The sequence below is a fragment of the Adiantum capillus-veneris genome, chromosome 27 (assembly GCF_014529385.1).
Source record: "Adiantum capillus-veneris isolate H3 chromosome 27, ASM1452938v2, whole genome shotgun sequence".
NCBI lineage: Eukaryota > Viridiplantae > Streptophyta > Polypodiopsida > Polypodiales > Pteridaceae > Adiantum > Adiantum capillus-veneris.
The window spans coordinates 37,054,877-37,070,207 of NC_140957.1; the positions used below are offsets into that span (position 1 = coordinate 37,054,877).

General features: G+C 44.0%; 1 protein-coding gene and 1 pseudogene across 1 annotated transcript in view; one reads left to right on the plus strand and one right to left on the minus strand.

Moving 5' to 3' along the window:
- Positions 1 to 1,396: 1,396 nt before the first annotated feature.
- Positions 1,397 to 15,331, minus strand: part of LOC147421784 (Ribosomal L28 family) — a 63,252-nt gene continuing 49,317 nt past the window's right edge. Inside the window, exon 2 of the mRNA XM_086502918.1 lies at positions 1,397 to 2,448. Coding sequence (XP_086359044.1) covers positions 1,896 to 2,448 — 553 coding nt within the window. The 3' untranslated portion in view covers positions 1,397 to 1,895. The remainder of the gene's footprint in view (positions 2,449 to 15,331) is intronic.
- LOC147421785 (paired amphipathic helix protein Sin3-like 1) lies at positions 2,460 to 4,627 on the plus strand (annotated as a pseudogene).

Below are 15,331 nucleotides of genomic sequence, written 5' to 3' on the forward strand. Positions count from 1 at the left end.
TTCTAATGACGACAAAGCTAGCTCTCTTTGCATTTGTAAGTTTAGAAAGTTGTCATTTAGCAAAGTTGAAGAGATCATTAACGAGAAAAAAAGCTCAGAAACCTAATGCCAACCAAGCACTCTTTACAACACACCACTAAACTATTATATTCCACCTCTACAGCAAAAGAGAATTGAAAATACCAAAAAGATGTTGGATTTTAGAGCTTCATGAGCAGAAAGCTTCAACCACAGGCCTCGCAGGCGGGGAAGAGAGAGAGAGAGAGAGAGAGAGAGAGAGAGAGATCTTTCAAAAAATCTCTCAAATCTCTAAAAATATATTTACAACTTTTATAGAGCCCAATTCTTGATTGCCTGCTCATGCAAATACCTACCGACTAGTCCACTTTATTCTGTGGCTAAATTGTGCATGCTGTAATGGTTTGAATCCATACTGACAGATAATGCTTGATTTAATAACAAAGGATTTACCTGCTTTGCAAACGACAGGTGTTTAGGTCGAGTCATGTCATCAAAAAGGAGTCTATTAGGATAGGGATAAAGACACCTCACACACTGATATCTCTTGGAACATATGCTACAATTACAGCTATCCGGTTTCTCATGCACTTGTATAAGCAATCTACGCACTACATATCAGATCTACTAGATTGCAAATTTGCATGTTTCCAATCAAACTAACGTATGTCTAACAGAATTCTGATAGCAAATACAGACCATGATAGATTTGTCATCATCATGTTGAGACCGAGCTCTCGTATTCTACCTTTTCCTACAAAATGGAAGCATCACTCTATATAAAAGAAATTCTGCAAAGCAAGGCCCAGATCCTTTTCTCCACGGTATTTAAAGACCCACAAGAAAAACATGTTGATAAAAACAAGGAAGAAAGATGAGAAACCTGAATATAAATTCCTCTCTCAAACTTCTGCTTTAAGTGAAGCATTAATTGGATGAATCGACATCCCAGCAGCATTTAAACTTACAAACATAAATATAATACATTCCTCTCTCAAACATGTTGTGCTTTATGTGAAGCATTAATTGAATGAATCAATGAAAAATACTGCAATCTCTCTCTCTCTCTCTCTCTCTCTCTCTCTCTCTCTCTCTCTCTCTCTCTCTCTCTCTCACACACACACACACACACACACACACACACACACATATACTGCACACACGAGACACGCACTTACTTTTTCTCTTTTTCCCTCCTTTGGATGAAAATGAACAGACTAGAATGGTCCTTGATTGGAACTCGTTACACCAGTATGGCCCTTGTCATAGACAGCTCATCAAATGTATAAATGCATGTCGTTGTCAATATGGACTCCTTATAACATTTAACAAGAACCTGTGAGCCTTCACCAAAAGCTGACATATACCTAGATGAATCTAAGAAAAGCCCAAATTCACGACAAGTTATCCACTCACGGTAGTCATCCATAATGCGTTATAATCATGAGCCCCATTGCTCATAGAAGATAATATAAAATCCCCAATTACCTCATTGATGCCCAACATTGGATGCATGCGCTAACACACGCATCCATATGTGTGCACACACACACATCGTACCCCCAAGACATTGGGCAGTGCAAGTAAACATTCGGCAATGAAATGTTAGCTTCAACGTTACCTTTCATGAACTTCAAACACATAAAGATTGCTAAGCCGACTCATGTGGTAAGAGTGCCGTGGCATGTGGGACCCGTAGCCTCACAAGAAAATTAGTGAGAAATGCTAAATGACCACCTTCTACTCTAGCTCTTTTGACATTTAATTTGCCCAGCTTATCATGTCTGCACCTCTTCTTGCTCAAGCTTAACCAATGTGACCAAATGCTTGCCGCCTTGAAAACGACTCAAAACCAAAATAAATCCTTACGAAGATTATTAACTGAAAAGAGTGTCTGGAAACTCTTCAGGGCTACGACGAGGAGTTGGTTTGGTACTTGAATCACCTAAGTTGTTAAGAGCTACTTCAAGAGGAGACGATTCCTTCTTTTCTGGAGGCGTGGGTGGTGGCTCCTGCTCCTGCTTCACGGTAAACTTGGCAAACAACTTGTCCAAATAGTCTTCTTCACTCGATTCCAGAATTGAGCCAGCAACCTTCTCGTCATCTGTCTTGTCTCCTTTTTCGGCCACGCCATCTGCCTTCTTGGTTTTCTGCTCCACACTCCACTCCATCACAGCCCTGATCTTCTCCTCTAGACCTTTCGGAACCATCGTTTTCTTATCATAATGTCGCGCTATGCGATTTCTTAGCTCAAGAAGCTTCTCAGAATGAATTTCTTTTAATGGAAGTTTGAGCAAATACTCATCCAGCCCACCCACTCGATCCATGCACCTGAGAGCATGAGTGGTTACATCCAATCGAATATATCCATCCAGTCCAAAGCTAAAAAGCCGCTTTTTCTGTCTATTGGGTTTCCAAGATCTGCGGGACCTGTCCTCACCAAAGACAATTATCAATTTAAAGGCTTGCAAAGTCCAGTTTATGTAATAAGGCTTGCACACTTTACTAAGGTTGCACTAACATCAAAGACCCTTTATTATCAATTTTCTCTAGGAGGAAAGAAAAACAAGAATAAGTGACAACAGCTACACAGAGTCTGTTTCATGAAACAATTGTAAAAATGTGTACCACCATAACAAAAAAGATGAGCAACGGGTACTTACACACCGTACAGTCTTGTATTGTACCATAATCAATCATCCAATGGCATCCTGCTTTTCATTAAGTATGACTACCCTAGAGAGAAGTTCTGGTTAACTTACACCATCGCCTATAGATACTCTACTGAATCAGACTTCAGGATGCATGAGCATTTTGATTCATTTTAATCCTAAAAGCTTCATACACAAGAGCCATCACAAGGATCCATCCTGCATACATAACAGGTTACAAGCCAAACATCCACATTAAGGACATCCGACTCTCCTCCTAGCCATAGAGCCTCACTAGCTCACCCCCAAGCCTGGGAGCCTGCAGCTACTCTGGCCTAGTGCCTCATAGATCAGAAATGAGCCCACAGTCCTATTTATAGGATTCTTTAACCTCCCCTCAGCTAAAGGTGTGTTCACCTGCAGAAGGCGAGTTCACACCAGCAAGGCATTGCTCAAGCACCCATCTTGATGTCTAGGGATGTAACACTTCCTCCCTTCCCTATTTCAAGTTTGTTTCAAAACGTTTCAAGCATTTCATGTTTCATTTCGTTTCGAAGGAGCGGAACACGTTTTCATGTGACATTGCCTTCAGAGACAAAGGCCTTAAACTCCAAAATGAGGTCATGACGATCGTTTAACAAGGACTTCGCTTCCGCCACTAATTCAAGGACATTGATGCTTCCTGCTTTGCAATCTCGCATGACTTTCTTGAACTCGGTATAGACTCCCTCCTTATCCTTGTAAGCTCGCTAAAGGGTTTGTGAGTAAGCAAGGCAAGCATCAAAAGAGCAAAAGGCAGCCTCCTACTTTTCGGAGGCAAACTTTGAGCAGGAGAACGAGGCCATCAAGCAACACTTGCCCAACCTCAAAGCTGCTTGCACAGTGGTTATGGAAAGGACTTGAAAAGCAAGAGAAGTCCCCATTGCAAATCTCCTTATACCATGAGCCTAGGATAAGATGAATATGAAAGACTCTACCAATAAGACTCCCAGCGACAAATCTTCCCGTGTTACCTGCAAGAAGAGGACAAAAGGGGAAATTACAACAGACCCTCTTCCAACAAGAATCTCTATGACTAGTTCTCCCATGTCACCAGCACCGATGGCGTGGTGCAGTGCATTGACAATAGACACTCTTTCAAGGAGAATGCCCACAACAAGTCTTGCCATGCAACCAGCAACAAGAGTGTGGAAGAGGAAAATAGCATGAGACACTCTCCACCCATGAAGAATCCCCTCAACAAGTCCTCCCCTACAACCAACAGCAACAAATATTCCAGCAAACCATTTTCTGAGCTAGATTCGTCAAAGTGGGAGCAATGTACCCCAAGCTATCGTCTTTTACCATATGATTATCTCTTGCCAAGAGTGCGTCACAATCAGATGAAGATTGTGCTATTTTGAATGAGAAATGGGTCTCGCCTACATCAGAAAGCGAGGACTACTCTTTCAAGTACATGCACAAAGTTGAGTAAAAAGAGATTTTGCGTCAGTGCAAGGATGGCATGACCGATTTGGACATTCTTCTAGAGTACGCCCGGTCTACAATTATAGAGTCTAGACTTATAAAAGTTGCTGAAAAGAAGTAGCAAGCTAGGCGAGGTGATTTTTGATAATCAAATAACAAATTGGCACCACCGACTTATTTCACTTATTTATGGTGACTACGGTCTTCAGGTGGAGTGTCTGCACCAAAAAGCAGGTGTAGTGACACCATTAATTCTGATGCGAGTCAAACAAATTTACAAAAGTAGAAAGAGTGGCTCAAGTACAAGGCAGAAATAAATGAGGTTTTGGCATAAATATTTGCAAAGAACTGAGAAGTCTCTTGATTATAGCAACATATACAACTGACAACAAGAGATGAATAGTTTAGGCACAAAATCCTTTCTTGAAGAAATCAAAAATTTGAATGCAGAAAATAGGAGCAGCAGCAAAATTTGCTCCTCAGTTAACTGATGGGGAGTCAATGACCATCATTCCTGATGTGACATTAGAGTACCCAGACGACATAGACCTCATGGGACTTGCACATGTCTGGAAGGAGCATTTTTGGAGCCAATGTTTGGTTTATATTATGATTGAAGGGAGGCCAAAAAAGACCTTGAACATAAACTCAAGGACACGGGACTAAAATTGAGCATTGTCCCAAAGGGAGACAGTTATAATCGGCTCAAGTATTTAGAAGCAGACGAAAAGGGAGAAAGATGACATTAGGAACAAAATGGAGATTGTTCTAACTAACTTGCACGTATAGAAGCAGACGAAAAGGATGAATGTGAGATCTTGCCTTCCTAATTAACCGAGGAGAAGTTTCGGGAAAGCGATGACAGGCATTCTACCAAAGTACTAGCAAAAAAATTATCACTCCTCTACAAATGAGAAGTTAGGTCACATGGTTACGAGAAGAAGACCGTGACGTGACTAAAGAGACAAAAGATGTATGTTTAAAGGTGGATAACAGATCAGATGCATGCAAATTTTGAGCTTGATTCATGCTGTGATATCACTTGTAATGTGCTTCACCATCTTAACAGCACAATAGCAAAACAAGAGAACTTTAGAGAGATGAAGATAAGAGACATATGTAGGAGAAACGATTTCCTACATCTAAATAATCAAGCTACAATTGAAGGAGCTCATCCACCCGACTGTAATTTGAACTAAAGATGAAAGGATTAGAATAAATCTTTAATGCCCATATTTAATAATACACACAACGGGCATGCATGCTTTTCCCTGAAGTCAATCAAACTGACCTAAATTTGGAGAATAGTGAAAAAGCGATGGCATGATAACTTTTTTTAAATAACTCCCAATCTATGACCCTTCCATGAAAAGTGCCAGCGTTGCTTCATCAAAAGAGAGTGTTACTGGGGAACGCCCATCTAGGGGGGGAGGAATGTCGAAACGGCATTTCGAGTTTCTGGCAATCTCTGGAACATTTCGGAACGGCCAGCCGTTCCGAACAAGCAGGTGATACCGAAACGGATGGCGCGGAACGGCCAAATTTTCAGATTTTGGTTTTTCTATCTTCTGAGCCTCCCCCTTATAAAATGCCCCTCACCCCACCCCTTACCTTCACAATGCACACAAGCTTTCAAGGGCCAAGGCTCAAGCTCTACCCTCTCGAGTCTCAACTCTCAAGCTCTAGCATCTTTCTGTTAGAGTTTAGATTAATGTCCGGTGGTAGCTCCGGTATCTCCCAAGAGCAGATTAGGGAGTGAGGGTTGTTTTGTGGCTATGCCCGGTCGTACTTAGGTAGACGTACCTGTTCACGGTGGTGCACTTCACGGTGTTGCTCACCCGGTAGGCTGGCATGAGGCAAGACCCTCGTTCCTAGGGTTTCCCAGGGTCAGAGTCTAGAGTCTTCTGCAATTCTGCTACTAAATATGTGTGCTAGGTCACTTTTAGTGAGTTCACATATTTGTTAGCATTTTAGACCATTTATCTGGGATCGTAGGGTTTTGCAGTAGGTAGGGAAAATCTGGGATTTGCCTATATATACAACCCCTCCCCTTGTACTTTTGGCATGTGTTATTAGTGCAAAGATCCAGCGTTTGGACACACTCTCTCTCTCTCTCTCTCTAGCATCTTGATGTTGATAGAGTTTTCTGTGTGCGCCATATTCTCCCTCTAGCACTTTCTCTCACCTCCATCGATCTCTCTCTAGCATTTCTCCCTCAACGATCCCCCTTCCTACAGCTAGCGCTCCCTCATCCTTGCCGTGTGCACACCCTCTTGGTGTGGCATTGCGTGCAATGAGTTCCTATGCCAGGAGCTTGACAACGAGGAGATCCATCGCGATAGATCTGAGATCTATTGGTTGCCCGGTACAGAGAGGAGGATTGCTCGCACTTGCAGACAAGTTTATCACCCGATTCACCCTTTTCCCTTGCGCCTTTGACATGGCATCAGAGCCACGGAGTGCTTTTGTATTGGATTGGTGATTTGTGCGAGTTTTTGATGCTGATTTTTCGCGACGAAAAGAGATGGTTTGTTGTTTTTTCTGCGTTTTTCACTCTTTTGGGGTTGATCTTGGCTGTAGTGGACAGATATGCAGATTTTCTCTTCTACCTCGACCTAGCCATATCACATGCCTAATTTCTCCAACACCATGGAGAAGAGTGATGACTCTGAAACAAGTTCAGCCCGTGATGACGAAGTACATCATGAGGATGAGATCGGCGGTGATGAACCAACAGTCAACGAGGAGGGGGGAGATTGGTCCCAGTTCTCTCCAGCGTAGGTGATCAACCAATCAAGATACCTACCGTTCCTATTTTTCCCTCGGATCGGCAATTGAATGGAGACAACTATGACATTTGGAAAGCTACCATGATACCGGTCTTTGACTCTTATGAGCTTGGAGGTTTTGTCTCGAGCAACTTTCAAAAGTCAAAGGACCTTGCGGTAGCAAAGTTATGAGAGCGTGCCAATGCTCGAATCCGGTCTTTCATTATCCTCAACAGTACACCATCATGTATTAGCCACATACGAAAGATGAAAGATGCGATGTTGATTTGGGATCGGCTTTCTTCACTTTATGATTGAGTTTCTCCAAAGAACACTAAAGGTGCTAACGTGGCAGTGCTGTACGGAAATTCCGCTTTTTGCGCCGAGCTGCTGACGTGACAATGCGTATGGAAAAGCTGGCTGAATTTTACGTATGCTAAATTTGGCAGTTTTTGAAGCTTTTCGAACTTGATGCTTTATTTTAAAAGGCTTTTAAGCTTACTGCTTTTGGGGCTCTGCTTTTGGGCATCCCTTGTAACTTATAAATAAGTGGGCAGGGCCCTCACAACTCATAGCATCTGGACACAGAGTCTGAGAGTGAGAACCCTCCCACTCTCTTGTACGTTGAACTCAGATTAATACAAAAAGAAATACCGAAAGGAGCGTCAGTCTTTGGGGCCAATATCTCTAGGCACGGAACTCCGCCGGGCCATGTCGAATCAATTGTGAATTGTGAATTGTTTTGAAGTGAATCTATGATGTGTCGCGATAGAATCTTGACTTGGAGTGTACAAGTTTGTTGAAGCTGAAAACTCAAAAAGCTGGCTGATCTGTGAGCTCAAACTGGCGCTCATGTAAGGGGCTGAAAATGCGGTATTGTGCCATGACGATGACGATGACGGCGACAGCGACGACGAGGTTGAAAAACGCTAAGACTAAAAACAGAATTCTGTCGCGAGGGATGGCTTTCTAGCGAGGATCTACTGCCAAGAATGGAATTGGGGATGCGACGAGGCTAAAGGGATGTAAAAACCCTGATGCTGACAACTGTTCAAAAACGCTAGGCTTTGCAGTGGATGCAAAACACTAGCTACTGCTGGGACTTCTGCTGAGAGGCTCCTTCTGCTGTTGAACTACTGCTCCTCTACCTCTACCGAGTGCCCAATGGTTTTCTTTTATAGTTTCTTTAGCAATTGGCCCTACCTACTTTTCCAACAAAAGTCACTTATTAATAAATAAGTGAAAAATGTGTACTTTGGCGAAAAGGGTTCTATGCTCTGGAAAATGCTCATGCTGAAATGATTGTACTGTGCAAGAGAGGGTATGCAATCTATTGACCGGCCTAGGCATGCACATCTTGCTAGAGGCTCACAAAGTGCCACGCTCAGTCCTAGCTAGGCTATGATTGATGTTAGACCATGGCAGAATCATCTCCATGTGGCGCAAGTGAAGTGCGCACGTGACATCCCCCCCTATTAAGAGTGATGCATAGTTGCCGAACTTCTATCTGTACTTCTGATGCTGAATGATGAATACTTTTGATGTTGTGGATGCATCACCAATGAAAATTCCTCCAAAACCAGTGACTACGGATGCTGTAGGTTCTGCTGGTACTATGGGTTCTGCACGTACTGCTGGAGATGAAAACACCTATCATAAGGGTTACTAGCCAACAAATTCCTATGACCGCCGCCATAGATACGCTAGCCTGAGTTTCGTCTCAGATACTGACGCCACTCTGGGCTTCTTCCCAGATACGTACTCTACTTTGGCTGGTCTTTACTGACACCCAAACAATATCTGTGGTGAAAACACTTCCGGTGCTCATGGACTGAAGTTTGGTTCTGGAGGCTGCTCGAAAGGGTCAATGACGAGGAAAATGGATGCAACTAGATGCCAATAACAGACTGCCTAATGCAAGGATCAGGAAAAGTGTAACAAACTTGGACACTCCAAGTCAAGATTCTACCGCGACACAGCAGACAATCACTTCAAAACAGTTCACACTTCTCAATTGATTCGACACTGCCCGGCAGAGTTCCGTGCCTAGAGATATTGGCCCCAAAGACTATGGCCCCTTTCGGTATTTCTTTTTGTATTAATATGAGTTCAAAGTACAAAAAGGTGGAAGGGTTCTCACTCTCAAACTCTACGTCCAGATGCTTGTGGAGTGAGGGCCCTGCCCACGTATTTAAAGATTACAAGGAATGCCCAAAAGCAGAGCCCCAAAAGCTACCAACTTTTACAAGCTTGTAAAATAAAGCTTCTATTTCCAAAAGCTTCTCAATTAGCTTGCGTAGAGTTTTCAGCTTGCGTAAAAGCATTTTGCTGCCCGCAAATCACGGAATTTCCGTACACATGTCACGTCAGCCTGTCTCAGCGGGAGTCACGGCGTGAAACCCGGAACTGCCACGTCAGCATCCTTCCGCGTTTCTCGGTGCTGCCAGTCGGGGGGGGGGGGGGGGGGGGGGGGGGGGGGGGGGGGGGGGGGGGGGGGTGTGCCTGTAATCTGCTGCCCTACTCAAAGTGTGTCCACGGGCCAGCCACGTCACCAATTTGTGACATACCCCCCTCTTGAAAGCATTGTGATCGCCCTCGATTACGCCTGCAAAACAGATAGAGGCCATAAACTCTCTTAGCAGACACTGACTGTTAGTACCGACACACTAGGAAAACACATCTAGCACATGTACCAATCGAGAGTCACATCACAAGACATCACATGACAAATCACATTCAAAAACTCAATCCAAATCTCAGACTATGATTAATCGGCAACGTATTTAGCAACCGCACCTAGATCCAGTCGAGCCCTCACAGATGCTCGATTAACTAATCCTTATTGCAATCATGTTTATAGAGACTTTTTCAGACCAAAATGCTGCAGTCGTTTCGTTTATAAGTTCCTGCACTTAAACAAGTCAAGTACGAATCACTATCATATTATCAGGAATTCCAAATCTTAAACTCATTACAGCAGAATACTCTCAACTCACAGTATCCCTGAAACCCAATAGGGACATCAGTGACTATTATCAAAAATCGGGGCAATCTGTTGACAAAGGAGCGGAGTGACTCCCCTCTTGTGCAAACCCGTTGCACCAAATTCCACCCATGCTGAAATCGGTGTAACAAACTGCTGACATGTCAAAGCCTTGAAGAAGGAAGCCAACTTGCAGATGTCGGCCGAGGGGCCTAAACCCTAAGAAGAACAAGTAACAAAAGAAGAAGTCCTACCAACTTATGGGGACCCCGTTCGATGGGGCCCCAAGTGACAAAGGATTAAAAAAAACACACACACAAACTGATGACGTGGCAGGTTTCCGAAAATTGCGCTGACATGATGACGTGGCAGGCTGTACGGATTTCCGCGCTTTGAACTGGCTGATGACGTGGCAAGCTATACGGATTTTTCGTTATTTATGCTGGAAGCTTTTTGGTTTTGCTTTTGGACCAGATGCTTTTGAGTTTAAAGGCTTTTCACTGTAACTGCTTTTTAGGCCAAGGGCCTTTAAATATGAGGTTAGGGCTCATTCTCTGGCATGCTTCCTGGAGAAGGTGCAAAGTCTAGGTACCGGCTTGTATTGTGTTAATGCAAGATAAAGAAATACCGAAAGGGGCGCCAGGGTTTGGGGCCAATACTCTCTGGGGTGGAATTCCACCACTTCGTGTCGCATGTTATCTCTCTCTCTCAGTTTAATTGTTAATGAAGTGCTAAAAGTCTGTTCAGTCCGTTCTTTTCTATTGGTACATGGTGCCAGTCTTGTGACAATGGTATTAGAACATCAAGCGTGTGCTTTTCTGAAAGCATACCGGTCCCACAAAGAGCAGACAAAGCTCCCGAACTTATTAGCCACAGCAACCCTTACTTCATCGCGCATCGGACGCGCTCCCGTCTTCACCGCTCATGTCTTACAAGGCATAAGCCATTGAGATCATGTAAGGTGCAACGGAATGAATGTTTGAACTTTGCTCAAGATGAGTGCTCCAAATTGTGCTCAAGGGTTTTTTTTTGTTCTTATGGAAGGGAGAGCCTTCCGTTCTTAATGAGAGTGCAATGATCATAAACAAAGTGAATGGACACTGTGCGTGCAAGTGTATGAGACAGAGATAGAGAGAGAAGAGAAATTACGACCCCAAAGACGTAAAACCCTCCTCCGAAGGCCCCACTCTCATCGGCGAGAGTGGTCTATTATTGATTGCACAAACTGGTACAAGGTGGATGCATGTGACTGATGCAAACCTAGGCTAGATCGATGACGACGAGGGGGGTGGTGAGACCAATCTAAGGGCTGAAAACTGACGCCTTTGTACTACTGTCCATAGACGCAAATGGATGAAATCTGATGCTTTCTATCTGCTGTCCAAAAACGATGCTGGCTGAATTCTGCTACTGCTGAAAACGCTATGGAAAACGCAGGTTTGCTGGTCCTTACTGCTGAAAATCTGCTGGTCTTTAGGGCTGAAATCTGCTGATCTTTAGGGCTATAATATGTCGGAGCTTATCTGCTGAAAAACGCCATGGGAATGGGGGCGATTTGGGGATTCTAAGAAACGCTAGCAAGAAGTAGATCTTTGGCGATGCTGGCTTGGATCAAAAACGTTAGGCCAAGGTCTTCTTGGCGATGAGTATCTGCTGAGGAAACACTAGCCAAGAGGGAAATCTGTGGCGAGGGATCTTGATGAAAAACGCTAGGGAAAGTCTTCTTTGCTTGGAGGAGAAACCACCAAGGGGGTTCTTGCTGAGAAGTTGCCTGTTGAGCTTGGGCTCCTACTGCCTCTTCTACCATTTAGTGCTAGTCTAGGTTTGCTTATATACAAACTTACTCAATTTGCCCTACCTACTTTCCAACAAAAGTCACTTAAATAATAAGTGAAAAATGTCAAAAATAGGGAAAATAGGCTAAATGCACTGGAAAATTCCCCTGAAGGATTTTGATGGATTCTTATGGGAATGCTTATGATCATGCTGTGTGCAACCAGAGGATATGCATCTACACTAAGTGACTGGGCATGCACGGTCTGCGAACAGACTCACAAAAGTGCCCGATCACTTCTAAATCTAGACTGACTGGATTGACTGAACCCTTGTCGTGCTGTAGCTTGTCCACGGACACATAGGGTTGGATGTGTCACGTGACATCCCCTCCTTTTCAAAGTGAGGTACTGGTACCCAACTGTATGGCGTCGAGGGAGAGCACCAATAACATCCGGAATCCTGGAAGGGACTCTTCGCCGGCCCACTCTGATGCGTGGGTCGTGCAGTACTTGAACTTCATAAAGGTCTGCAACTCTTGCTTCTTTGGGCCGCGCCGAAAACGACACAAAGTCTTCTGTGGCTCCTTTGATGCTTCAACTTCGTCGAGTGTCATGCTTCTTTCTTCTTCAAGAATCTCCATGGCTGAAAATTCTTGAACCCATTTCCAACACAAAACCATGAACATACCTATTCCATGTAAAGTGAGTGGAAAAAATCATGTCGTCCTAATAGACTGTGCATGCAATGTAGATGAACAAAGAGACGGAGTGCCAAACCGTTCACCACAAACACGCAAACAATGAGATCGAATCTTTCTCTTCTGATCTGAAGCAATCAACTGTGGCAATTCACAACGGAAATGCCTATGCTTGGTGCTCATACTTTCATGTGCTCTTTCTACAAATGTGTCATGCCAAGGAAGAGACATGGAATGTGACATCCTTGAATGCACACTTTTCAGCTTTTCATGAACAATCCGCATACATTCGTGCTCATTCATGAGAGAAACGTGCTCAACGTACAATATGTCATGCCTAGTAAAAGGGATCACATAAAGATGCTGACGGAAATACAAGAGACGATCACGAATGAAACACTCCAACAATGCGTGCATACTAATCATGCGAACACATAATACTTTCGATGAGGGTTCTTTGGACCTAGGCTTGAGAGCCAAGATCGGTTCTTCGTGATTGATCGAACCTGCAACGAGGTTAGCTTCGCTAGAAAAAGCATCAGCTAACTCATCATCCTTGTGAACAATCACGTCATCTTTATGCAACTCATCATGCTTGTGAGAAATCACATCGTGATCATGCAAATCATCATGCTCCTCATTATCATCCAAATCATCATGCTTATCATTGTCATTCAAATCATCGTCATTCAAATCCTATGTGTCATGCTTTGGAGAAGAAGAGACTGAGAGAGTCTCCTTTTCCCAAATCTCTTGCATATGTGCCTGGACTTGAGAAAAGAGTCGCCAGACTTCTTTCATTTGTTGATCGCTCTTCTCTTGTCGTGCTTTGGTCTCGCGGTCGTATTCTGCTTGTCTTGCTTTGTTCTCGCGATATATAGCTGCCACTCTTTCTGTGTATTGATGCTCTATGGCTGCCATCTTTTCTTCGTGTTCACACTCTATTTCTGCTTTTCGGTCTAACTTCTTGTCCATCAACAACTGCGGCAACTCCTTCATAGGAGTTAGTGCAATCCTTGACGTAGATGGGGACGGAGGAGGGTCGGAAAAACCTCCTGGTGGGGAAAATTCTTCTTCGCCTCTCTCATGCTCATCACCTCCAAGCAAAGTATCCATTCCGCTTCGAGTGATGACCATCCACTGAAGTATTGGGTTTTTGTGGGTTCTGGTGGTCTTGGGTTCTTAAGTTCACGAGGAACTTGGGTTCTTGAGGGTCTTGAGGTTCTTGAGGTTTTCTTTCGCTTGCAATCTGTGTTTGAGAAGGATCTTCTCTTCACCCGAGTTCTGCTCTTTTCTGCGGGCGCACCCCTGGCGGCCTTACGCTCACACCAAGGTTGCTTTTTTCCACCTTACGTCGATTGGCCGGCCACTAAGTGCACGGTCCGCTCTCAATGAGTGAAAAGAGGCACAAGGGGAGGCTTGACAAGCCCTTCTTTCCTGGATTCCTGTCACTCTTCAAAAACACGATTAGGAATCGACACACCCAAGCGAACTTGGGTTCGTGCGACCACAACAAGCAAAAAAAATTCTTGTGATTCTTGTGGTTCTTTCCTTGAGTGATACAGAACACTGCCAAAGCTCTGATACCAATGTAAGGTGCAGCGGAATGAATGTTTGAACTTTGCTCAAGATGAGTGCTCCAAACTGTGCTCAAGGGTTTCTTTTTGTTCTTATGGAAGGGAGAGCCTTCCGTTCTTAATGAGAGAGTTCAATGATCATAAACAAAGTGAATGGACACTGTGCTTGCAAGTGTATGAGACTTAGAGATAGAGAGAGAAGAGAAATACGACACCAGGGACGTTGTAAAACCCTCCTCCGAAGGCCCCACTCTCGTCAGCGAGAGTGGTCTACTATTGATTGCACAAACTGGTACAAGGTGGATACATGTGACTGATGCAATCTAGGCTAGATCAATGACAACGACGGGGGTGGCGAGACCAATCTAAGGGCTGAAAACTGACGCCTTTGTACTGCTGTCCAAAGACGCAAATGGCTGAAATCTGATGCTTTCTATCTGCTGTCCAAAAACGCTGCTGGCTGAATTCTGCTACTGCTGAAAACGCTATGGAAAACCCAGGTTTGCTGGTCCTTACTGCTGAAAATATGCTGGTCTTTAGGGCTGAAATCTGCTGGTCTTTAGGGCTGAAATCTGTCGGAGCTTATCTGCTGAAAAACGCCATGGGAATGGGGGCGATTTGGGGATTCTAAGAAAAACTAGGGCTGCATGGAGGAAAAACGCTAGCAAGAAGTAGATCTTTGGCGATGCTGGCTTGAATCAAAAACGCTAGGCCGAGGTCTTCTTGGCGATGGAGGAAAAACGCTAGCAAGAAGTAGATCTTTGGCGATGCTGGCTTGAATCAAAAACGCTAGGCCGAGGTCTTCTTGGCGATGAGTATCTGCTGAGGAAACGCTAGCCAAGAGGGAAATCTGTGGCAAGGGATCTTGATGAAAAACGCTAGGGAAAGTCTTCTTTGCTTGGAGGAGAAACCACCAAGGGGTTCTTGCTAAGAAGTTGCCTGTTGAGCTTGGGCTCCTACTGCCTCTTCTACCATTTAGTGCTAGTCTAGGTTTGCTTATATACAAACCTACTAGATTTGCCCTACCTACTTTCCAACAAAAGTCACTTATAAATAATAAGTGAAAAATGTCAAAAATAGGGAAAATAGGCTAAATGCACTGGAAAATTCCCCTGAAGGATTTTGATGGATTATGATGGGAATGCTTATGATCATGTTGTGTGCAACGAGAGGATATGCATCTACACTAAGTGACTAGGCATGCACGGTCTACAAACAGACTCACAAAGGTGCCAGATCACTTCTGAATCTAAACTGATTGGATTGACTGAACCCTTGTGGTGTTGTAGTTTGTCCACGGACACATAGGGTTGGATGTGTCACGTGATAGATCACTTGCAAGAGAAGGATCCAAGATTTGTTTTGAGCTACTGTTTTTCTCAAAGACAGTACCA